This window comes from Zootoca vivipara, chromosome 5, assembly GCF_965207765.1.
Source record: "Zootoca vivipara chromosome 5, rZooViv2.hap1.1, whole genome shotgun sequence".
In the NCBI taxonomy this organism is placed as follows: Eukaryota; Metazoa; Chordata; class Lepidosauria; order Squamata; family Lacertidae; genus Zootoca; species Zootoca vivipara.
In genome coordinates, this window is record NC_142588.1 from 29365182 (window position 1) to 29390267 (window position 25086).

General features: G+C 44.1%; 2 protein-coding genes across 5 annotated transcripts in view; one reads left to right on the forward strand and one right to left on the reverse strand.

Annotated features, from left to right (window-relative positions):
* Window positions 1-12194, forward strand: part of OIT3 (oncoprotein induced transcript 3) — a 32534-nt gene extending 20340 nt beyond the window's left edge. The window contains exons 7-9 of the mRNA XM_035138054.3: window positions 1138-1553; window positions 8840-8939; window positions 10430-12194. Coding sequence (XP_034993945.2) covers window positions 1138-1553; window positions 8840-8939; window positions 10430-10606 — 693 coding nt within the window. The 3' untranslated portion in view covers window positions 10607-12194. The remainder of the gene's footprint in view (window positions 1-1137; window positions 1554-8839; window positions 8940-10429) is intronic.
* On the reverse strand, window positions 5156-23406 carry PLA2G12B (phospholipase A2 group XIIB). 4 transcript variants are annotated; one of them, XM_035138058.3, is made up of 5 exons: window positions 22257-23406; window positions 18269-18357; window positions 16495-16660; window positions 13717-13836; window positions 5156-7047 (listed from the first exon to the last, which is right to left on the reverse strand). In XM_035138058.3, exons 1-4 carry the CDS (start codon window positions 22492-22494, stop codon window positions 13718-13720), a joined length of 612 nt encoding a protein of 203 aa, XP_034993949.1. In that variant the 5' UTR covers window positions 22495-23406; the 3' UTR covers window positions 5156-7047; window position 13717. The 4 variants fall into 4 exon arrangements, with proteins under 4 accessions (XP_034993949.1, XP_034993948.1, XP_034993947.1 ...); XM_035138057.3 differs by having other exon boundaries at window positions 5156-7123; XM_035138056.3 differs by lacking the exon at window positions 5156-7047 and having other exon boundaries at window positions 12678-13836.
* Between the last annotated feature and the right edge of the window lie 1680 nt (window positions 23407-25086).

A 25086-nucleotide genomic window follows, 5' to 3' on the forward strand; every position in this document is an offset into this window, starting at 1 on the left:
GGTGACACTCAGGGTACCACTCGCGCAGCGGCCTATACGCCCTCCGTGCATGAGCAGCAGCCCATACGGACTGCGGGTGTGCGACATCTCGCGCGCGTGCAGTGGCATTACGGGCTGCCGCTCACACACAGTGGCCGTATAGGCTGCCGCTCTCATGGCAGCCTATACACAGCAGGCATACGCAGAATCACTACGCAGCGTGCATGTGCCGTTCGTAGTGGCACTGCACATGCGTGCTACGTGCAGCGTCGCGCATGCGCGCGGCATCGCAGGTTGCCGCTCCGGGTGCCAGAGCAGCTTCCTCCACCGCTGTGTAGGACTGCCTCTGAAGACACTTTGGAAACTTCAGCTAGTGCAGAATACAGTGGCCGGGTTGCTCACCGGAGCAAGATGGTTTGAGCATATTACACTGATCCTGGCCAAACTGCACTGGCTACCAATTAGTTTCTGGGTCCAATTCAAAGTGCTGGTTTTGAACTATAAAGCTTTAAATGGCTCAGGAGTACAATACCTCAAGGACCGCCTCTTTCCATATGAACCTACCCAGACCCTGAGATCATCTTCTGAGGCCCTTCTTCGTGTTTCTCCTCCTCGAGAGGTCTGGAGGGTGGCAACATGAGAACGGGGCTTCTCTGCAGTGACTCCCTATCTGTGGAATGCTCTCCCCAGGGAAGTTTGCTTGGCGCCTTCTTTATTCACCTTTAGGTGCCAGGCAAAAACATTCCTTTTTAACTAGGCCTTTGGTTGATCTGATTGACATCCTATGTCCTTTTAAAATGTTGTTTTTTGGGGGGGGGCGTTATTGCATTGTTTTTATTTTGATTATATATATTGTGGTTTTTATGTTGATCTTTTCTGCAAACCTCCCTGAAACCTCTGGGTAAAGGGAGGTATATAAATTCAATAAATAAAATAATAATGATGTTTTTAAAAAGCAAATTTTGACAGTACTGTAGAGTGTCTTGTCCTTAGGAAGCTGTCTTCTACTCCCACAGAAGCTGACTTCTGTCCCTCTCCCCCTGCACTCTTGCAGATTCGCTCACACAGACCCAGTCATGATAGAATTGTTCCTCTTCACATATTTCCTCATCTATGTCCATCTGGCTTCACAACGTTCTCTTTCCTTCTCTGCCCCAGGTGGTAAATGACAAAATCATCGCTACCAATATGGTGACTGGCTTGCCCAAGCAAACGCCTGGCAGCAATGGCGACATCATTGTCCGCACAGGGAAGCTGTTGATCCCCGTGACTTGCGAATTTCCTCGCCACTACACCATGTCAGAGGGCTACGTCCCCAACGTGAAGAACTCGCCGCTTGAGATCGTGAGCCGCAACCGTGGGGTCTTCCCCTTTACCCTCGAGATATTCAAAGACAATGAGTTCGAAGAGGCCTATGGAGATGCTCGCCCCACCCTTAAACTCCGAGATTCTCTGTATTTTGGAATTGAGCCCTTGGTGCATGTGAGCGGTCTTGAGACATTGGTGGAGAGCTGTTTCGCCACCCCTACCTCCAAGACTGACGAGATCCTGAAGTACTATTTGATTCGAGATGGGTGAGTGTTGGTGCTGCTTCTTTCATTTCCCTGATGTTCAAACCCCCCTGTTCTCGTTGCTGTTTTGGGTCTCTCAGAGCATGTAGGATAACAGAAAGTGCCACCCCTTTCTCAAGGCAAAATGGTTTTTTTCTGCTGCCCATCAGAACAGTCACCAGCTGTCATGGCTACCCAGGCAAAGCTACCCTCTTCATAAAAAGGAACCAGAGGGAGTCGTTGAGTGAGCAAATGGATATCTTACAACTGCAGTTACAGGAGCCAACTCTCCCTGTGATTGTAATGACTGGTAATTAATTTGGTGCCAAGAGTTAAAGTCATTTGCCCTTCTTTGTAGGCCATCTGGTGACCCACCATTAGAGCATATTTAACCAATTAGCAGAATTGTGATCTTCAGTGATTGGATTACTTCAGTGGGAAGCCTGCTTAAGGCCCTCATTGAGGCATGGGGCTTTTCTCCCTTGCAAAATATTCCTTTATAAAATAAGTCCCCCTGGACTGGAGATGTACATAAGTACTCCGGACTTCTTTCACATCTTACCATCATTATTTGAAGAGGCCATTTTACACATTCCATCCCCAACCCCCAGTAGTGATAATCCCCATCATAGCAATTGCTGGGGCATAGGACTCTTCAGACATAAGGCAGCAGAAAGGATTTGACCATGTGCTGTAATATATACATAGTTCCATGCTCTCCATCTCCCCAAGAATGAGGTCCTGGGTAGACTCTTGCAAGGTCAGTTTTCTTGTGAGGAAAGAATTCTGGAGACTTGGGTGACATGTTTCCACACATACAGACCAACCAGAGAGTGAAACAGAAATGCTTTCATTCTCTAATCATGAACTCTATCCTTCCCGCTTAAATGTGCTTCTCCTGCAGATGGGGACAAGGATAAATCGCAGTGGCCTGGCATAGCCCTCAAAGGCCTTCAAGCCTATTCTTCACCATCGTGTGTGAAGTCATATGCAAGCCTAGAGTGTTTTGGGTGGTTGAGAGAGTCATTCTGCGAAAGCAAAGAGCATGTTCGCAACAACATGTGAAATTGCTTTTAATTGAATTGTTCCCCAAGCCGTTAGCAGTATGTCAGTATCACTACATCAAGACTTATTACTGTTTGGCCCAAGGACTTGTGTGTTTTCTATACGGTTGGCTCATTAAATCTACCAGGATCCCTTCGGGCACTCCGCAACCTCAGGCTCCAAACATCCACTCGCTGCCTGCAACTTGGAATGTTGTGAATGGTTTGTATGTATTTTTAACGGCAGCAGCAAGGAGAAAAAGAGGAACAACAAATGCATAGGAGAAGACAGGAACTCTGGGGCTTCCAGAACTGCATGTTAATCAGGATGGTGCACTTAGGCAGCTCCTCCTGTTAAAAGGCTCTGGTACTGTATATTTATGGCATGTCTGTCCTGCAACCCCAATTGCTGCCCTTATCCTCTAGAGGGCATCTAGAGACAGCAAAATGGAGGTTGGGTGTGATGGAACAGGCATAAGGCTGGCTTCAACATACTGTACCTTTTGTTTTTATTTTTGCCAGTGTCACAAAGTTGGAAATAATTCTCTGAGCTTCAACAAACAATTTTTGCTGGGTAATGGCCAAAACCAGGATTCAGTTTCACAGATTTAATGCATGGGGGAGAGGGGTACGATCAGACATGTTTCAGCGTTGGGAAGGAGAGCGCTTAAATCTTTGGGCACTTATACCAGCTGTTGCTTGGATCTGTCCCAAAATTTATAAGGAAACAGGTGAAATCTGTGCGTAGTCCCAGATTACCTGTCAGAGAAAAAAAGTGGGGTTCATGTGGAAATAAGTTACAGTAAGAGCTGTTTGCCAGTAAAACAGACTCCCATGAGATGTGGTGGACTCTCCTTCAATGGCCAGCTGTCATGTATGATCTGGTTGAGATTCCTGCCTTGCAGGACTAGGTGACTCCCGGGGTCCCTTCCAACTATACAAGACTAACCAAGAGGGATGCCCCTTTCTGGCTGAGAGTTGAAAGAGCCTCTCACTTCAGTTGCCATTGGAAAGAAGTTCAAAAGCTCTGTTAAGTGCGATCAAAGACACACACATACACAGCCCTGCTTGCAGGATTAAATTCCCTCCCTCTGTGTTCCCTCCCTAAAAGCCAAGCTACACATTTGGGAGCCTTGTGAGATATTTCTGTTGCTAGCCTGCTGCTCCACTATAGATGGCAAGTAAGTCAAGTTGGTTGGATGTTTCCTCACATAAAACACCTCGCTTTGCACATAAAAGACCAGCTTGTCAGACAGGAGGACTAACTTCTCTTGCTGGTATCTATATGCAGTGCTGGTGCCAGACTATATTGTGCTTTAGATGAAGCTAACTACTTGCACCACCACCATTTTTTTTTACTCTGGTTTCTCCTCAGATCATTTTTTTCACCCCAATTTCTCTTTTCCAAAAACATGTCTTTGTATGGATTGCTTCAAAAATGATAAAAATTCTTCAAAATATGAAGTAAAAGTAAAATATTATCAGAAATTTATAAGAGATAACAAAAACTAATTTGTATAAAACTGTGCCCCTCAAAGGTCAGTACTACTGACCCAGTTGGCCTAATCGGGTCCTCCCTAACAAGAGGGCACATGTTGCGGTGCGACCTGGCAACCAGACCCTGGGTTGTGGGTGGGAACGTTTGGATGGCCACAACACCCTATTGGTCCTGGGTGCAATTTGGCCAATGGGATGCCAGTTAAATCGATTGAGGGACCTCTATTTAAGCCCATGCACGTGTCCCTGAGCTTCCTCTTTTGGGCTCAGTGCATCGGAACACCCGCCCACCTCTCCCTATATTTAGGGTTTGCACTTGACCTTGCTATGCCGTCATGTGTTGCCTGTCGTTGAGGCACAACAGGAATTTCCCCCACTTGGCTGATTGGCTGGTGCCATTTGGGTTTCGCCTGCCACATAGCAAATCGTCACAACTTGTAAGGTTGCGGATAGGCTCTGGTCCAGGTGATAGGGGTGGCAGAGTGCTCTGGTCATCCCTATGCAATGGGTATTCCACTAAAGGAATCCACTGACGCATTGGTTGGTCTTCCCAGTGAGGGGTTGTGCCCCGAGCCTGAGTCCAGGGGACATCTGGGTGGAGGACTAGCAGGGCTTCTGCCTGCCTCTGTCCCAGGTGTTCACCCGAGGCTGACCTATGGTTGGTGCCCAGGGTCAGCGCTACTTGCAAGGGTGCAGGGAGCTAGTCGAACCAGAGCCTATGCAACCACTCACTTGATTGCAATCAATAAAGTTGTGGCCTAAATTCTGCCAAAAACCAAACCAAAAATTTGAGTCTTGTCTGAATTTATTTCGGGGGTGGTTAAAAGGTCTACACAAGCAAATGACAGTACTGGGTATGTCTATGTGAGGGGAGTCTTTAAAATGGAGGAACATTGAAGTATTTGGGGTGGAATCCTAAACATGTTTACCAGTGATGTAAGCCTCATAATGGGACTTCCTTCTGATTAAACCAGCACACAAGTGTGCCACCACCCCCCACCTTCAGTCTGAAGTGTTCCAGAGCAGCAATAGATACTGATTGTGGATTCCCTCTCTTGTCAAATGAACACACAATCACTAGGCAGCGACTCTGAGACATTTATTTTAATGTTCTTCACCTGCTGTTTAAAGCAAAGCAAAGCAAAGCAAAAAGCATCCCAAACTGTCTAATCAAAACTGATTGTTATACTGCTGTACTCTTGGGGTTTATACTTATATAAAATACAAGTTCCCCAAGGGGAGCAAGGCTAAAATCTGTCACAGCAAAAACAACAGAAAGTCCTGAAGCATCACAAAGTCTAATAATGTTATATTGTGGCATATTTCATGACTTAGTCTCCACTTCGTGACATGTAAGGCCTAAGCCTTCCTGATAGTAAGAGCTGTTCGACAGTGGAATTTGCTGCCAAGGAGTGTAGTGGAGTCTCCTTCTTTGGAGGTCTTTAAGCAGAGGCTTGACAGCCATCTGTCAGGAATGCTTTGATGGTGTTTCCTGCTTGGCAGGGGGTTGGACTGAATGGCCCTTGTGGTATTTTCCAACTCTATGGTTCTATGATTCTATAAGCCACTAGGCCTAATTATTTATTTAAAGCATTTTTACCACACCCTTTTGTCGGAAAACAATTCTCAGGGCAGGTTACAAACATCAATAGTAAAACAGACCTGGTTTTGACAGACATGACACATAAGCAGAAGGAATGGGAAGAGAGGAGGAGAAAAGCAAGCTTGTGCATTACAGTACTTCTTAAAGTTGCAGTTCTTATAACACTAAGCTGGGGTTAAAACAATTCAAAGAGCCTGGTGGAATGGCTGCAGGTGGCTGGTCTCCCAGCAGAAATGATGAAGTAATCTTCATAGCTGTCAAATTTTCCCTTTTCTCGCGAGGAAGCCTATTCAGCATAAGGGAATTTCCCTTTTAAAAAAGGGAGAACTTGACAGCTATGGTAATCTTGCTTTTCTTCTTTCCCTCTGCTCTGCAGTCTGATATACAGGTACTTTCATTACAAACAATTAATGAAATTTCCTTTCAGGATTGTTCTTTTAAACTGTACACTTTTGTAATCAATTAAGAACCATCCATGCCTTCAAGGGCATCCTTATTGATGAACACTTTGGTAGCATCTGGTGTTTACCTTGTCTTCTAAGATATGTGGGTATTTGTCTTTTCTAGATGCATCTCATAAATTTTATAAATTCCCTTTAGAGATCCATCTTTGTACCTGCCACCTTCGGAGCAATTTTAAAAGTGCTAACCCTAAACTAATTTTTTTAATTGAAAACTTTTCTGCTTTGCCAGATTCAAGCAGGATTTGCTGTTTTTAGATATAATATCTATTTTTAGGCACTGATAGGGTCGACATCCTAGGGAGTCTTCCTCACACAACTCATTTATACACTTGCCTATTCAGGCAAAACTTGTAGTTGTGGTCTACATTCCAGGTGTCCAGTTGCTTGCTGTCTCTCTCATATATCTCTATACACCCCACCCATCTGACTGCATTGCCCTAGCCACTCTTCAAATGCCAGATCATGTCCCAGAGGTGTTAGTTTGTTTGTAATACGGCATAAGCTTTGAATAACAGAGGAACATAAATCACAACAGCACATTAATTTTCTCTACATAAACGGTATGTTAACCTTTAGTCAGCGAGTGCCTGGTATATGTATCTGCTGCAACAACAACAAAGTCTGGAGCATGCTTCATATGTCAACTAAAACATTTCCTCCTTTTTGGTGATAATGTAAGGAGCTGCATTCAAGTGGCAATCATTATGACAAAAAATGTAATTAAATCCTGCCCAATGAGCCCTTTCCTTCCCATCCCTGGATAAGCAGTTAATTAGCTATTTATGCCATAAGTCCAAGTATTAAATATCATTATAGCCAGGGGAAGAGCATAATGGTTCAAGTCTTTTTCTTTCCTCTTCCTATCTACAGCGTTTAGAACATTCGAAGTCCACATTCCTGAGATTAGGTTGCTGGAAAGAAAAATGCCATGTTGTCTTATATTGCAAAACCAGATGGCTTCTTTTTTCTTCTTGAAAGGACAGGTTACTGAAAAATAACAACATCTATCAATTATTATTATAACTTTTTAAAAGAAATCCCCTTCCAGAAAAGATTCTGCTCCTGTAACAAGAAAACACCAGATACAATACATCACATAATTTTGGATTGCCCTCTTCTCAATTAATTCATAGTTGGGGCATTTTCCATAGTATTATATCATACTTTTGAAGGGAATGACATTTACAGTGCACACTTCATCTACTCCCTATGAATTAATTCCACTAGTTTCAATTTTGGATTAACTGGGCTGAGAATAAAATGCCGTGTCATGTTGATGGAAATTCAGATGAAAAACCTACTAAGATAACTATATGACTCATCCACTTTTTGGTATCACAGCCCCTCCCCCACAACCTCACAGGTATAATCATCCCTAAGAAACTCTGGTTGGAGAGAGACAAATAGTTCTTGTGGGAGCCAAATACAGCTTGAGATAGGCATTGCCTTGCAAAGTATGCATTTGACTGGTTCTTTGGCACCTTTGGTCAACTAGATTTGGCAGGCCTGTGTGGAATAAGTGTGGAATAAGAGCAAGGATGGGCAACCTGGGCTTGGAGGCGAAATGTGGGCCTCTAGACCTCTTTATCTGGCTCATGGGACTCTTCCCCCTCTTCCTGGCTAGAATTTGCCTTGAACTCTGATAATGTTTCTTGCTTAACTGGACGTTACCTGGATGGAGGCTATAGAGAGGTGTGAATGTGTGAATATAGAAACTAGCCTGCTATACAAAGGTAACATTCACATCCATTGCTCTGTTCCCTGTTGCCTCTGGCCCCACTCTCCATTGGCATGTGGCCCCTGGGAAGTTGCCCAGAAGGAAATCATGGATTCACAGAAATTGGAAAGGGACCGTGATGGACATCTAGTCCAAGAATCGTTTTGCACAATGTGGGGCTCAAACCCATGACCCTGAGATTAACAGTCTCATGCTCTATCTACTGAGCTATCCCGGGTTCAAATGCAGCCCTTGGGCTGAAAAATGTTCCTCAACCTTGGTGTAGACCTTCAAGATTTCTGCATATCTTTCTTTCAAGCCACCTTTAACTATGGTTTCTTTCCTGCCTTAGTACTTACAATCTAAGCTGCAAAGCTGTTTTAAGACCCAACGCATCAACAGGGAAAAGTAAAAGCCTGCTGTGAAAAGTTACTTTATTTTTGTGATAATTTGGTGTTTTTGAGAATCGAAAAGGGAAGGAAGAGATGATGATGTTTCCAGGGCGCCTTTAGTTCTGAAACTATATTCTTTGAAATAAATGCTAATGTCTGCTTGAGCCAGCTCTTTATTATCTGTGTATCTCTGGTCAAAAAGGTGAACTGAGGATAATCCTGATTGCAATACATTGGCAAATTCCTTGGCTTTCAAGAGAGAGAGAGAGAGAGAGAGAGAGAGAGAGAGAGAGAGAGAGAGAGAGAGAGAGAGAGAGAGAGAGAGAGAGCGCATGCTCAGAGATTAACCGTGCATTCTGGCAATTCTTCTGGCTGCTTCCCCTCGCTTCCCCAATTTCTGGCAGTGCTATTGATTCTCATTTCTGTTTTTCCACTCTCCATTTTTGGATGTTATGCCACCGCCAATGATACTAACACATCTATTACGCAAGGAGAGTCAGCTTCTCTACCCTGCTGCCTCTGTTCTTGAAGGAATGTGTTGCGATTTCCCCACCCACGTCTGTGAAAACCATTAACATTTTTCTCTTTCTTCAGCTGTGTTTCTGACGACTCTGTGAAGCAATACACATCTAAAGATCATCTGGCCAAGCACTTCCAAGTGCCAGTGTTCAAATTTGTGGGTAAGGACAACAAGGTGAGTGAAAATGCTTAGCAGCTGCCCCTTTAACAGTTTGCTAGCAAAACATCTGATGTGATGCATGGACAATAGATGCAGGAGTTTACCTTTTATCTCCTAAGTGCCCTTGGAGGATGCAAATCAGAGAGGCATTGCCTTCTTCCAGTTCTTTGTAAGGGATTTCACTTTAGGAAGAAGATAAGGATAACAGTTTGCTGGAGATGCTTTTCCTAATGCTGGTCCCCTGACTTCTGCTTTTATTTCATACTTTCATACTGACAGTGTAGGAATGACAAAGAGGGTGATTGAGAATATATATATATATGTATACAATGCACACACACACAATACAATAGGATGATGCAATATTGTCGCAGGCAACACTGGCCTCTGTCCCTCTTTCCTTCACCCCCTCCTCTGATGCCCTCTTGCATCTCTGCCTCCCAAAGGCTTGCACAGCTATTTGTTGCAGCAGCCCTGGTTACAAGCTCCTCAGGCAATTGGTGCCTCTGGGGCTGGCCAGGGGCTGCTTCCCAGGCCCCTGTAGGACAGTGTGAGGAGGCACGACTCTTTGGAGGTGGAGCTCAGAGACCAGAGGTGGCAGCTGTGGCCGCCCGGAGGACTCCCAAGGAGAGGGGAGAGGAGAGGAGGCTGAGGAAATCCTCCACAAGGGATGGCATTTGCAAAAGGGTGAGAGGCTGCCAGCTCTGCAGGCAAGGAGTGACATAACTGGACTCTTGAGCCCCACAGGGGTGCTAAAGAAAGAATGTAGTTGGTCAAGGGACTCATGGACTCAGAAAGGTTGAAAACCTCTGGTGCAGTCATTCCCTCTACTTGGAAAAGAGACAACAACTTTGTTGAGTGCAGCAGAAGCTGAAACTATGTTAAGTTTAGCTTGTTGACACCACTTTCAACTCCTGTTCAGGAATTGAATACTGTTGCAACCTAAAACTACTTACAACCTGTCTGGTTTTAAGATCACCACCCTGATCAAAACTTTGTGACCTATCTGTTATGAATTTCTTTCTTTCTTATTTAAGCTCATTTTCAGTGCAAAAAATATGCAAAACATAAGTCTGGCAGTTTGGGGTGGATGTGTCTGCTGGATCAATACTTGGCCTGCTTTTGCTCTGTGATAAAATCCCAGTGCAGCCTTTTCGCTCTATTTCTTCTTCTCAGGAGCAGAGTACACTGAAGATAGAAGGAATACTAAACCCCAGGCAGAATCATTTGTAAGCCTCGTAGCCTAAAAAGCTCCAAGCCTAGCAGGTTGCTCCTCTGAACTTCTGTTTCAAACATGCCACTGCAGAATAGGTTCCATGTGGTTGAGAGGCAAAACAGGGTGTTTCTGAGTTTCTGGCTTCCGTACAAATACTGCTAAGACCCCCTCCCACCAACCTGAATCGTTTCCTTTACCTAGCAAATCCCTGGATTCCACAGATGTGCATGACAGATTCCCCCAGGCCATTTGGGATGCTTCATATTCGTTTATCTCCTTTTGTATTCAGGAAGTGTTCCTGCACTGCCATGTCCTTGTGTGTGGAGTGATGGATGAGAGGTCTCGCTGTGCCCAGGGCTGCCGCAGACGGATGCGCAGATGGGCAGAGTCAGAGGAAGAGGAAGCCAGTCACATGGCTAATCACATCCTCACAGGTGGTCCCATTAGAATTGATGTGGAGGAGTAGATCTATCTCAGCCTTCACCAACCTAGAGCCCCCCCCCAGACTGCGACCCCCGTTTTGGGCCTACAGCCTCCATGCCGTTTGGGGCTGATGGGAGTTGTATTCCAAAGCATCTGGAGGGCACCAGGTTGGCAAAGGCTGTCTTATCTTGTGAACATGCTGTCTCACTGCTGCTTTCTCCTATGTACCTTTGATAGTGAGCAGTCATCTGTGTTTGGCAAAAAAATAAAGGCAACAAACAAACCAAAACAAAACCATGTGATTTCCTCTTTTCCCAGTGAAAGCCTATGATCTTTGTTAAGGTCAGATTAGATGCAATCTCATCTAAATGCTGTTTGATGTCTAATAATGGATGGAGCAAAATTAAATGGACCATTTGAATCACAGGGATGACAATGGGACCAATTTTGGTTAGAAATCGTTAGTTCAAAGAGCATGTAAAATGTCCAGATGTATAACACTTTCATGAATAGGAATTTGGGGTTTTTACAAGGCTACACTGACATAGAGGAGGGGGACACTGTCTGCAACATACCAGCAACTTAACTAGCACACTTGATCATTTTTAGGTGCTGAAATCAACACAAACTAAGTGGTGCAGATACTTTATAGTATTTCGATGGTGAGACCCTATATCATCATGACCTAGAAAAATCTTTCCTAAAGCCAGATGAACCAGTGGCATAGTAATTTGCAGTCTGGAAAGGTGTTGAAGCTCTTCACAGCGACAGATTCATGAACACCAATCCAAATGTCAGTGTGATAGATCTCACCCAGTAAAAGATGGTTGCATGACCACTGAAGCTGATAGGATTAATTCAAGTTACTGGATTCAGTGAAAAGAAATGCAATGCAACTCTATTACTGTCTATTCAGAAGCAAGCACCACCTTGTTCAATAGTGCTTACTCCACAGTAAGTGTGAATAGGGTTACCAACTTAGTCTCTATTTTCTATTCAATACATTTTGTGGACTTCAGTGATATTGTTGGGGCACATCTTTCTCTATAGTCCACAAAGTACTTATGCTAGAATCAGGGCCAGTCCTACCATTAGGCAGAAGGGGCAGCTGTCTCATGCAGCAGCATAGCTGCCAAGTTATCCCTTTTTTAAAGGGATTTTCCCTTATGCTGAATAGGCTTCCTCACGAGAAAAGGGAAAACTTGGCAGCTATGTGCAGCAGATGCTGGGGAGTGGGCAGCTGTTGCTTTCAGGTGAGATGCTGCCTTCAGGTGTAGTAAAAGTAAACTTCCAGTCAAGTTGGTTTCAATATATAGAATGGGGGGGGGAGGCTTCCTTTTGTCCTTCAACACAAGCAGGAAAATGCCCTGGCCAGGAAAGTCCAGAATTCGTGTTGTTCCCCTTTAAAGCTTTTGCATTGCCTTCTTCCTGCAACTTATCTCTACTTTCTGTAAGGATTATTAAGAAATATTTTGTTGGTTGTAGCCAAATGCCTTGCATAGGCTCGCTGTCAGCACTAATGTAAGATATATGCACCATGTGTTCAAACTATATAATATATACTAAAAAAAAAAACCAGCTTCAGAACTAGTTGCTGAAAATTCTATATGTTTTAACTTGCCAACTGTGTATTACCAGGAAGTTCATTAATTGTAGCATTCTTATAGTGTGAATCTCCATTCTCCATCCCAAATAACAGAGCATTTACCTTTTGTAATGTTTTGATCATATTGCTCTCCTCATGCAAACCTATTGTTAGGAATTTAAAATAAAATGATAAAAGGCAGTATAGGATAGGGCTGCCATTACCGAGATTTCAAAGGTGGAATTTACACGTCTGGGGGGAATTTCCGAAAAGCTCAACAACTAACTGGTGGACCTACCAAACATCAACCCAGATGGAGGAATGAAATATTGGGAGACAGCACATTTATCACAGGATAGCCTAAATGGGGGGAGGGATTTATTTAGTTATGGAATCATGGAAAAGAGTAAACACTGTACTGAAAAGAGTAAATTCTGTAAGGCATTCATAATGTAAATGGTTGGACAAGTTCAACTGTGTTAAAAACAGCTCCAAGAGTTTCAGATAATCAAGAACCAGAGAACATAAGTCTAGGTGCAGCAGGATATGTTTAGAAAAGGATTCCTGGTGCTATTTTATCAGAGGGCAACAGGCAAAATGTCAAAAAAGTTCAAATTTGGGACAAGTGGCAATTTGTGTTTACAGAGAAATAACCCAGAGGGCCTAAGAGTTATATTTTGGAAGAATAAGGATGGTTCTACAAATATATATAGTTGTGCCACCCGAAGTTGTAAAATAATAGTAATTCTTTGTAGCTGGCAAGCTCTGATGTTATCTTGAACTATATATGTTATTTAATAAAAGTTAGTTTTACAACGGCCTACCATAAAAAACCTTTTCAAATACTCAATATACCTTTGTTTCTTCTTATCAAGCAATATGTATGTTGCTTCTCTTTAAGTAGAGCAATGCCTTAATGGAAATAAAATTAAGAGTAACTTCAAAAACTTCAAAACCCACACTGTTATCTTGTCATTCTTCCCTCTCTCTCTCTCTCTCTCTCTCTCTTTTTTTTTGTCTTTTGGGGAATCCCCAGAACCACCCAGTCTGTGTGCTGTTGAGTAGTCCATGATCCAGGACTACTGGTGCAACCCTGCACCTGTTCCCCCCCCCCCAATAGAATGGGATTCTCATGACTTTTGACTGGCTCTACACCACTATGGCAGCATTAAATGTCTGGCAATAACAGCCAGTCGGCTGTGTGAATATTTGCTGCAGAAATGTACTATAGCCAATGTCACGTTTTCTCTGTATCCTTTGCCACATCTGGAATGCTCACACACAAACATCGCAGTTGGTCTTCACTGAGATTTGTCATTATGCCAAACAGATGCTTTGGGAAGGTGAAAGAAGTTGTCAGATGGAACAGATGAGAGTGCTGGGCCAAGGCAATCGGTTCCACTCTTCAAGCTGCAATTAAGGCATTTGCAGTGATCGTAATGATCTGCTCCCCTAATGTAACCGCTGCCAAAAAATTGCACCTGTGTAGGGAGTAGAGATCAGACCCGCTTCTAAGCAAGGGGGCGCATGAATCCAGAGTCATCGCTGTCAGGCAGTTTGACGCTCACCTCACAACTCTTCCCGTTCTTCCTCCTGACAAATGCAAGCGCTTCTTTGGCTGTCCATGAAAGGACGGCAGCCCAGAGTCCTGACCGTTTTAAATACGCCATCGGCTACTGATTCACATGCTGGAACAGAGGACAAAGGGGAGCATGTCAGGACCAATCAACAATTTCCACTATGTGCTTACTGGAGTTTGGTCTGCTTCTCTATAAGCAGCTGCTTGTCATACAGACAGCGTCATGATCCATCATACCAAGGGGAGCTGGGTTTAGCTTAATTGGAACTGCCAGCTAAGAAGTGCTAGGCTATGGAGACATCCCTTACATCTAAAGTGCATGGTTTCCCCTAAACGGCCTCGGTCCAGGATACCTGAAGGAGCGTCTCCACCCCCATCGTTCTGCCCGGACACTGAGGTCCAGCGCCAAGGGCCTTCTGGCGGTTCCCTCGCTACGAGAAGCCAAGTTACAGGGAACCAGGCAGAGGACCTTCTCGGTAGTGGCACCCGCCCTCCCACCAGATGTCAAAAAGAAAAATAACTACCTGACATTTAGAAAACATCTGAAGGCAGCCCTGTTTAGAGAAGTTTTAAATCTTTAAGAAATTTGTGTATTCTAATATTTCTTTTGGAAACCCAGCCAGATTGGCGGGGTATATATAATAAATAATAATAATAATAATAATAATAATAATAATAATAATAATAATAATAATTATTATTATTATTATTATTAATGGTCCCTGCATCCCTGGCAAAGATGGGATCTAGGAGTGCAAGGGGAAGACCCATAATTAAGTGGGGAGTTTCATTACTTCAATTTAATATAAGCTTTGATCCTCACGGTGCAGAGGAAATCTAGGAAAATGGGAAGCTGGTATATCTGAAAGATTTGAATGGCCGATGGGGGAAATGATCAAGGATGGTTGAAGCTGAGCAACACCTGCAGATTCCCCATCCCTGATGCAAGTGATGAATTGCTAAGATGCTCACAGTATATAATCTTTACAGGGAAACTGGTATGATTTTTTTCTTCAATTTCTAGTAGGTTGTGTACACCTATAAGTACTAAAACCACACACGTTCCATCATCCTAATGAGACAGGAAGCCAATGATGAGGGAAACTGTCTTGGAGAATCTGCTGAGAGTCTGCATCAGCAGCTCTGAACTTCCCCATTTATCTTAATTGTTACACTTGGAAAATAAATTAGTGACCCCTTTGCCATCTAATTGCTGGAAGCTGAACCAGAGAGGGGTAAATGGTGGGGGGGGGGGGGAGAGAGAAAGGCTAGACACTGTCGGAACAATATTTTTCAAAGCAGCACACATTAGGCAGTACACTCCTCCTCCCCTACCCACTTATTAAGATTCCTAGGGAATCTGATATGTATGTGTATAATTGAAATAATTGAATTGTGTTTTAATTGGAAAAATTAATAAAAAGTATTTTTTAAAAAATAAAAAAAAGATTCCTAGGGAATCTTTCTGAAAACCTGCTCATCTACACAGGAGGAATGAAGGGGCAGAAATCGATTTAGTTTGCATTTTAACGCTAAATCTCCAAATTCTCCCCCTACAATACTGAGATACTTCTTGGAAATTGGCCCATCTCCAGATTTTGCACTGCATTTCTCCAGCCAAAGAATATGTACAAAAATGTAATATTAATGAAAGCTGCGCATAAAAGCTCACAGTGAAGGTAACAGGCCTTCTGTTGGGGGAAATTGCTCTCAAAAATGAATAAACTAAAAAAAAACCAAGTTGACTACGACAAGGTGTGCATCAGGAGAACCGCACATAGAAATGCATACAAATATGCCTGAAGACTTTTATTTTTAAAAAAGAAAGAATTGAAAACATATGTGGAAATAGGAGTAACTCGGTTTAAGACTGGAAAAATGGGGAAAAACAACCAACATGGACACTTCTTCCTATCCTTACACTGAAGGTAGCTAATTGGCAGCTCATGAACCCAACATTTGCCTGGGGACAGACACAGCCTGCAAGTTTATGGCCACATCACAGCATACATTTAAAGCGCTACACTACCATTTTAATCATCTATGGCTTCCCCCAAAAGAATTCTGGGAGCTGTGGTTTGTTAAGGATGCTGAGAGTTGTTAGAAGACCTCCTATTTCCCTCATAGAGCTACAGTTCACAAAGTGGCTTAACCATCAACACCTCTTCCTAGGCAACTCTGAGAATTGTAGCTCTGCGAGGGGAACTGGGGGGTCTCCTTAACAATGCTCAACACCCTTAACAAATGACAGCTCCCAGAATTCTTTGGGGGAAGCCATGGCTGTTTAAAGTGGTAGTGTAGTGCTTTAAATGTATGTTATGCAGCTTATGTTTGCGCCAATCCACTTTCCATTTGCAACAGCTCCTGCTGATGCTGTGTAAAAGCGTGTGCCATTTTTGCCTGGCTGTGGTGTCCGAAGTGTTAGCAAGTATCTTTGGTGTTTATTAAAATATAATTTGAAATAGCATTACCTGGCATTTTCAGAAGGTAAAATTAAAATTATTTGGCTTTCCGAAACCAGTTTATGTGCTTCTTCATCAAGCGTAGACTTACCAAGCTAAATGTTGTCCAATCACAAAAATTATAGCCGATTTGAATTCCTCTCACCCAAAAACATGTTTTTGAGACTGAAGAAACTTGCAAAAGTTAAGTTTCACCCCTTCAAAGGACGCTCCTTACTGCCTCATTCCCACCAACTGCTTAGGATGTCCGCCATCACTGAGTTACACTTCCATCCACTTAATGCATCCCTGGGTGGAAAACTCACCTGCCACCTTGGAAACGAAGCCAAGGCTGCGCTTGAGGTCGGAGCAGATGGACTGCAAACACCAGCGAAACTTGGCATCGCAGCGGTATTTGTTGGCCCCGCAGGTATCATAGCATATATCCAGCTGGTTGCAACACTTAGTCATGGCAGGGATACCCATATCCAGCTGTACATGAAAGGAGAGGGAAGAAAAGATTCTCTTGACACACAACATTGCTCCCCCCCCCCATATTTCTTCTCTGAATGCTGTTTATAAAATTTAATTTAGCATGGATTAGCTGCAACAGATTGAACTGCCTGATACTGACGGTTCTTAGGAGACCAGCAGGATGAAAAAAACATGCTGCAGTGAGATTAAACAATAGCTACGCCTATCAAATAACCATGTCACTTGTCTTGGGAAACAATGCCATAGTTCCTTGTGCAGAACTGACATAGTGTCCTTCAGATTTTGTAGGCTCCCAATTCCCCTCAAAGGAGTAACATTGGAAGTGGCCTCATACCAAATCAGACCATTGGTCCACTAAGCTCAGCAGTGCATATTTCTTTTGTTTGGTCAGATAACACCCTGAACACAGTGAAATATATTTCATTTGCTGACCAGCATCAAAGAAAGACAAATTTTCTCCAAGGAAACATCAAGCCACCTATGGCGAGGCTTCCGTTGACAAGGAGCAACTCACGTTCACAGAACCGGGGGACACTGTCATTTATATATGATTCTTCAACATCAACTTTGTTGGACTGGTTATGTTGTGCAGATGCCTGATTATCGTCTTCCAAAGCAACTACTCTATTCTGAACTTAAAAATGGAAAGCTTAATGCCGGTGGTCAACAAAAGAGGTTTAAAGACTCTCTCAAGGCAAATCTTAAAAAATGTGGTATAAAAACTGACAACTGGGAAACACTGGTCTGCGACTGCTCCAATTGGAGAACAGCCTTTACCAAAGGTGTCATGGGCTTTGAAGACACTCAAACTCAGGATGAAAGGGAGAAATGTGCTAAGAGGCAGGCATGCTTGGCAAACCCTCACCGTGATCAACTCCCGCCTGGAAGCCTATGTCCCCACTGTGGAAGGATGTGTGGATCCAGAATTGGCCTCCACAGTCGCAAACTCACTGTTAAAACCGTGTTTATGGAAGACAATCTTACTCGGCTACACGTGATTGCCAAAGAAGAAGAAAAGAAGAAGATTTTGCCCAGATGCTGAGTCCCTCTGAGGCAATGGTGCCAGTTGGCATTTAGGACCAAAGCCCATCAGTTACAACTCATGCATTCCAATCTGGTCCATATCCAGGTACCATGTCAGCTCTTTGGAATGCTTTTCCACTCGCTTTTATTACAGATCCTGCTTTCTTTCGTTTTTGCCTTTCTGTAATTATGAAGATACTTGGAGTAGTGAATCCTGCATCCGTTTATGCAGTCCCCATCCAGAGGATTTATTTGTTCACTGCAGCAGCCACCAACAGTTGGAGGCTAAATGCTCGGGTGACTGGCCAATCAAACAGTAAATTATACGGGTAGCAGTCAAGTGAGACGTGATCGCTTTGTTTGCCATCAGCAGCCAGCCGTCACCTCTGGCACACACAAGGCAGACAGCTTGCACTTGACATCAGGATGTCTGGGCAAACATTGAGAGGGACACTCTTCCCATTTGGAGAGCCTGGACAGATCAAGGGACAAAAAGCACCAAGCAATCACAACCCCTGCCTGAAAAGGCAAGTGTGGTTAGTAAATCATTTCATTGGGTAATGAGATGTTAGCAGTACATACACTTTCGGGTACCTTGAGACCCAGGAAATAGGAGCTGCAGCCATTGGGTTCTGGAGACTTGTAATCTGGCCTGGCCATTGGTGCTTTCCCTGTAAGACAAGTGGGAAACACACCCAAAGAAAGCATTAGTAGTTCTAGATGTGACAGCCTTGGAAAGGAGGACTTTGTACAAAGCTTCTTTCAGGGCTGGTGAGCATCAGGAAAGGACTGGCTTGGCTTTGCCAAAGAGCAAGGAATCAATTTAGTTGGGCATCCTTGGGAACAGGACTAGAAGCAGCAGCTGAAGGCCCCAGCGGGCTGGGAGGGCCCTTCAACACCCTTGCTACACAGATGCTTTATAGCACCAGGCGGTGGTGAAACTTGAATCCATCCATGGTAGCCACCTGATCTTTTAAGTGGCCCAAGATGTAAGTCCCTGGCCCATAGGTCAACGAAACCTCTAGTTTTCATTGATCTAATGGCCAGGGCATTGCATCTGGGTATTGTAAGATGGCAGGCGGCCACCATAGATAGGAGTCAAGCTTTGCCCCTGCACAAAAGTGCTGCTGCACAGTAGAGGGTACTGAGTGATGTCACTGCTACAACAAGCAGGATTGGGCCCTGCCCCGTTGGTGGATATTGGAGTCCTATGACTGGCACTGTTCCAAGTGTCCCCCATTGTGTGTTGCCAAACAAGTTTCATAATATAAAGTTGAAGTCATTCATATATGTACATTTCCATATCCTTTTTTTCATGCTATTTACAACAGACTAGAATTGCAATTGAGGGACCCAGGTGGCACTGTGGTTAAACCACTGAGCCTAGGGCTTGCCGATCAGAAGGTCGGCGGTTCGAATCCCTGCAACGGGGTGAGCTCCCGTTGCTTGGTCCCAGCTCCTGCCAACCTAGCAGTTCGAAAGCACGTCAAAATGCAAGTAGATAAATAGGAACCGCTACAGCGGGAAGGTAAACGGTGTTTCCGTGTGCTGCTCTGGTTTGCCAGAAACGGCTTTGTCATGCTGGCCACATGACCTGGAAGCTATACGCCGGCTCCCTCGGCCAATAATGCGAGATGAGCGCGCAACCCCAGAGTCGGTCACGACTGGACCTAATGGTCAGGGGTCCCTTTACCTTTAGAATTGCAATTAAAATTTAAATTTTGCAAAGGTGTTTTTAAAAATCTAGCAAAGTGGTTAATTCCAACACTCAACATGTAAAACATCCATTTCACATTTGGAATTTAAATACTCATTTTGAAAGGGCTTTTCCTGTCAAAATTCAAGTGTGGACGCCTTGTTTTTTATTTTATCTGATGTAAAAGGTAGTATTTCAAAAGATGTCAACAGTCAATGAGCAAATATGTGTCTCCCATAAGTAGCATTGCATGACAACAACCCAATACTGTGGGTTCTCTGTATTATCCAGTTCATGTATACTATGGAAATGCAGATAGGTCAAGAAACACAATGCATTTCCATCTCAGGGTTTTTGTACTTTCTAAAAACTTGGGACTCCCCCAAACTTGTAAATATTCCCTGTGTGTGTGTGTGTGTGTGTGTGTGTGTGTGTGTGTGAGAGAGAGAGAGAGAGAGAGAGAGAGAGAGAGAGAGAGAGAGAGAGAGAGAGAGAGAGAGAGAGAGAGAGAGATGCCTTTTGGTTGCCTAAGCAATGACACTCATACCCTGAAAATATAGGAATTACTCTCTCTTTGTTGCCCTTCAGAGTGGTTTGGGGTGGAAGAGTGATCTTAAATACTGCATTATTTACTGTCCAGGGGCCAAATAGTCTGTGGAAGTCCCTGTACTTCAGATACAGACAGAAAGTTCTACAAACTTTCGCGGGTTGCCAACCTACCTGTCAGCATTTCAAGAACAAATGAGGGGCAAGATGCCCTAACCCTCAATGACATGTCAGATGCCATATCATAACAGGATAAATCCCTCCCTTCATTTACTGGCACCAGTCCCCCATCCCCCTTGTGGATGAGCCAAGGGAGAGCATTGTGCGATTCTGTCTTGTGGGCACCTGTTTGGCCACTGTGAGAACAGGATGCTGGACTAGATGGGCCTGGGGCCTCATCCAGCAGGCCTCTTCTTCAAAGATGTCCCACACATGACATGGCTGTTAACCCAGGTTTGCAGTTGAATGTACACCTGGCGAACAGCTGAATCTTTGATGAGCATACTTGTTTGCATTGCATTAAAATGTACAGTGGTACCTCAGTTTTCGAACAGCTTAGTTCACAAACAACTTGGAACCCAAACACTGCAAAACCGGAAATAGGTGTTCCAGTTTTCAAACTTTTTTCGGAAGCCGAATGTGCTCTGTTTTGAGTCCCCCTGTGTTTCCTGTTGCACTGCTAATTTGCATCCCCCCATTGTAATTCAAGCCTTCTGTTTCCGATTGCAGTGTTCTAAGGTGATATTTGGAGCTTATATTTGGTGCTTTTGTTTTTGCTATTTATTTTGCCTTTTTGTTTTTGAGGCTTTTTCAGTTACGTAATTTGTTTTGGGGACTGTCTGGAACCCAGTTCATTTACTGATTGATTGATTGTGTGACTGCAGAAATGGATAAAAGCCCCCTATGCAAACAATGACTATCATCAATTTTAATTTTTATCATCTATAATACTGTTTTGTTTATTTTATAGCACAGTACATTGATTATTGCTTTCATTTTGTGGAACAATGGTCTCATTAGATAGTAAAATTCATGTTAAATTGCTGTTTTAGGGGTTGTTTTTAAAAGTCTGGAACGGATTAATCTGTTTTGCATTCCTTTCTATGGGAAAGCATGCCTTGGTTTTGGAACACTTCGGTTTTGGAACAGACTTCCAGAACAGATTAAGTTTGAGAACCAAGGTACCACTGTAATGTGTGAATTGAACCCAAACCATCTGTAACACTGGGCAGCCGCACATATTCCAGAAATACTCAGTCTGCTTGTTTTTTTTAAAGATGCAAAGCCTTGAGGAATTTTTGCAACCCAGAAAAGGAAAATCAAGGTGAATAACAACCTTCCACTCTGGGGAAAGAAATGAGCAGCAAATTGATTAACAACTCCTGGGGACTCCTTTGGTACCAATTTCAGAGGTTGATGGAGTGTGGGAGGCACCATAAAAGCAAAATGTATGGTTTTAACTTGTTAGTCTCAACAAAACAAGATAAAACACAAAGTTTTTGGCCTCCAAAGAGATTGTGGATGTTCTTCACAACCATTCTGGACAGCAAATGTTTAGTGTTTCTACTCCTAAAGAAGAAATCCGAGCTGACCAAACAAGCAGTCTTCACTGTTATGCTTAAGGCTTCCTATCTAGTGACACAAACCACATGCACAGTTCCAGAAGCCGCATGCAGATGGGATCTGCCCATGTTGCACTGGCTGGTGCAAGTGATTTCTAACCCAGCACCTGGAAGCCTGATTTTAGAAGTCCATTCTTCATCAACCTGGTGCCCTTCAGATATTTTGGACGGATGGGGATGATGGCGTACACTCCAACATATACCCCACACATCTTACTGGGTTGCCCCAGCCACTCTGAGCAGCTTCCAACATATATAAAAACATAAGAAAACATTAAACATTTTTTAAAAACCTTCTGAATACAGGATTGCCTTCAGACACCCTGGCGGTTGGATGACTCCACACCCCCAACATTTCTCCAGTGAAAATAGGGACATTGTAAGGAAAAGCGGGACATTCTAGGATCAAATCAGAAATCAGGATGGTTTCTCTAATTAAGGGTCACCCCTGGAAATTAGGGACACTTGGAGGGTCTGTGATGGGAGTTGTCCTAAACCTCTGAAGGACAGCAGGTTGGCAAAGGCTGCCCATGTCTATTGAACTGGAGCAGACTGGTCTGAATTTTGAAGTATCTCTTGCCTGGTCAACTATTGAGAAGGTGATATAGGTTTGGATTTGCCCAGGCAGCAAGGGGTGGGTGGGGATATCTCACTCATTGGAATGAAACAAGCTCTAAGCAGAAGTGAAAGAAGAAGAGGAGCTTACCATATCTACACCGGTACTGGCAGACACCGTTTTTCCCTCCTAGCAGCTCTGATACGTAGTCTAAATAGGCATTCACAGTCTCAAAGCCATCCCGGATGGTCCCAATACCCCAATCTGAAAAAGAGGCTTCCTCGGGCACTGCTGAAGGATGGGCTGCACTGTCCTGGGTTGTCTCTTCAGTGCCTGTCCCCACAGCCAGAGACATGCAGAGAATCAACAAGCCGCCAAACAGTTTCATTTTGAAGCAGGGCAAAGCAAATCCAGGCACAGGGGAAGTTTTGCGAGACAGCGAGGGGTTAGTGGCAAATGACAACTGAGCTGCTCCGAAGGTTTTACACGGCCTGTGTGTACACCCTTCTCCGGTGGACTTTAAACACTGCTGCTGGGGCGGCAGGATGAGGTCACCACAGTTAAAGAGAGCACAAAGTTCAGATACTTTGGTCGAAGCATAATGGGTCTGTTGCCCAATATTTAAGACTCTTTTATTTGCTCCCAGGATCGCCCTGGCTCAGAAGATGGCACAGGCCAGGTCCTGTAACTCCAGAAGAACTCCAACAGCATAAAACACATCTGCTTCCAAAGATCCTTGCGCATCTACCATCAACCCACCCCACTTTTCCCCTGTTGTGGTTTCTTTTCCCTTACTCCAGCACTTCTCAAGTAAAATATGAAGCAGGGAGATGAGGTTGTGATCAGTGGAGCCTAGTCTACCTCAGTTTGCCCACAGCCGGTCTTCACTTGCCTTCCTTCCTACCTGCAACCAGTCTAGTGGTGGTACTGCTTGCCAACTTCCTTCTCCTCAGCCTCAGGCCACATTCACACCATGCATTTAAAGCGCAATGATACCACTTTAAACAGTGATGGTTCCCCCAAAGAATTATGGGACCTGTAAGGGTTAAGAGCTGAGAGTTGTCAGGAGGCCCTCCTTCCACTCACAGAGCTACAATTCCCAGAGTTCACTGAGGAGAGGTGTGATTACTAAATCGACCCGGGAACTGTAGTTCCGCTATGTGCAGGTATTTCAAGTTATGGTAATTACAGGCGCATGTGCGCGCTCGTAATGCTGACATACACCGGTCGAAGGGACAAGGAAATGGAAGGGGTGTGACTACAGTCACAGAACTGTCCTCAATCTGAACACTTGTATGTGGATGGGGGAAAGCACAATAGCCTCCCCCCAAAAATCAACATCCAATCGGTGGTGTGAAAAGTCTGCTACAATTTTGCTTCAAAGAGGGTTGGAATGAACAGCAGCTATAGCATCATAAACAGCACAGCTGCAAGGGTCTTCTGTCTCCTATACCTGAGTTCAATGGGACTTACTCCCAGGGAAGTGCATCTAGGATTGTAGCCTAACAGATTTGTTGCAACAGAAAGCAGTACGTAAAGTTAGTGTAGGTTAGAAATTAAAGCTTGTGCCGCAATACGTCTGTTACTGTTTGAAGGTGACATATGACTCTTTCTTACTGCTCTCCTTGCTCAGGACTGCTTAGGAAGGAAACAAAATCAGTCTTATCTCTCTCTGTGTGTAAGGCATGGGGCAACCCAGATACATATCAGTGAACTTCATCAGCCTTGGGTCATAATAGCTGCTGGCTGATGTTGTTGTTTTGTCATTTAGTCATGTCCGACCCTTTGTGACCCCATGGACCATAGCACGCCAGGCACTCCTGTCTTGCACTGCCTCCCACAGTTTGGTCAAACTCATGTTCGTAGCTTCGAGAACACTGTCCAACCATCTCATCCTCTGTCGTCCCCTTCTCCTAGTGCCCTCAATCTTTCCCAACATCAGGGTCTTTTCCAAGGATTCTTCTCTTCTCATGAGGTGGCCAAAGTATTGGAGCCTCAGCTTCACAATCTGTCCTTCCAGGGAGCACTCAGGGCTGATTTCCTTCAGAATGGATAGGTTTGATCTTCTTGCAGTCCATGGGACTCTCAAGAGTCTCCTCCAGCACCATAACTGATAACAGCTGGCTGATAACAGCTGGCTGATACCAGATTTATTCAGAGAGTTCCTGACCCAGCATTGACTTTATTTTCTGTTTAAAAGACTCAAAGGGGAGAATTAGCACACATTGATGATGATGATGATAATGATGATGATGCCTTTTCCACCAACTGGGACTCAAGGAGGCTTATAGCTAAAATTGTTGTTGTTTAGTCGTTTAGTCGTGTCCGACTCTTCGTGACCCCATGGACCATAGCACGCCAGGCACTCCTGTCTTCCACTGCCTCCCGCAGTTTGGTCAAACTCATGTTGGTAGCTTCGAGAACACTGTCCAACCATCTTGTCCTCTGACGTCCTCTTCTCCTAGTGCCCTCAATCTTTCCCAACATCAGGGTCTTTTCCAAGGATTCTTCTCTTCTCATGAGGTGGCCAAAGTATTGGAGCCTCAGCTTCACGATCTGTCCTTCCAGGGAGCACTCAGGGCTGATTTCTTTAAGAATGGATAGGTTTGATCTTCTAGCAGTCCATGGGACTCTCAAGAGTCTCCTCCAGCACCATAATTCAAAAGCATCAATTCTTCGGTGATCAGCCTTCTTTATGGTCCAGCTCTCACTTCCATACATCACTACTGGGAAAACCATAGCTTTAACTATACGGACCTTTGTCGGCAAGGTGATGTCTCTGCTTTTTATGATGCTGTCTAGGTTTGTCATTGCTTTTCTCCCAAGAAGCAGGCGTCTTTTAATTTCGTGACTGCTGTCACCATCTGCAGTGATCAAGGAGCCCAAGAAGGTAAAATCTCTCACTGCCTCCATTTCCTCCCCTTCTATTTGCCAGGAGGTGATGGGACCAGTGGCCATGATCTTGGTTTTTTTGATGTTG

Excerpts from the sequence above, each read along its gene's own strand:
- PLA2G12B (XM_035138058.3), bottom strand. The coding sequence starts at position 22,494 with ATGAAACTGTTTGGCGGCTTGTTGATTCTCTGCATGTCTCTGGCTGTG. Across the intron at positions 18,358-22,256 it reads CCAGTACCGGTGTAGATATG|GGAAAGCACCAATGGCCAGG; the intron begins GTAAGCTCCTCT and ends CTTGTCTTACAG. Across the intron at positions 16,661-18,268 it reads GTCTCAAGGTACCCGAAAGT|CTGGATATGGGTATCCCTGC; the intron begins GTATGTACTGCT and ends TTTCATGTACAG.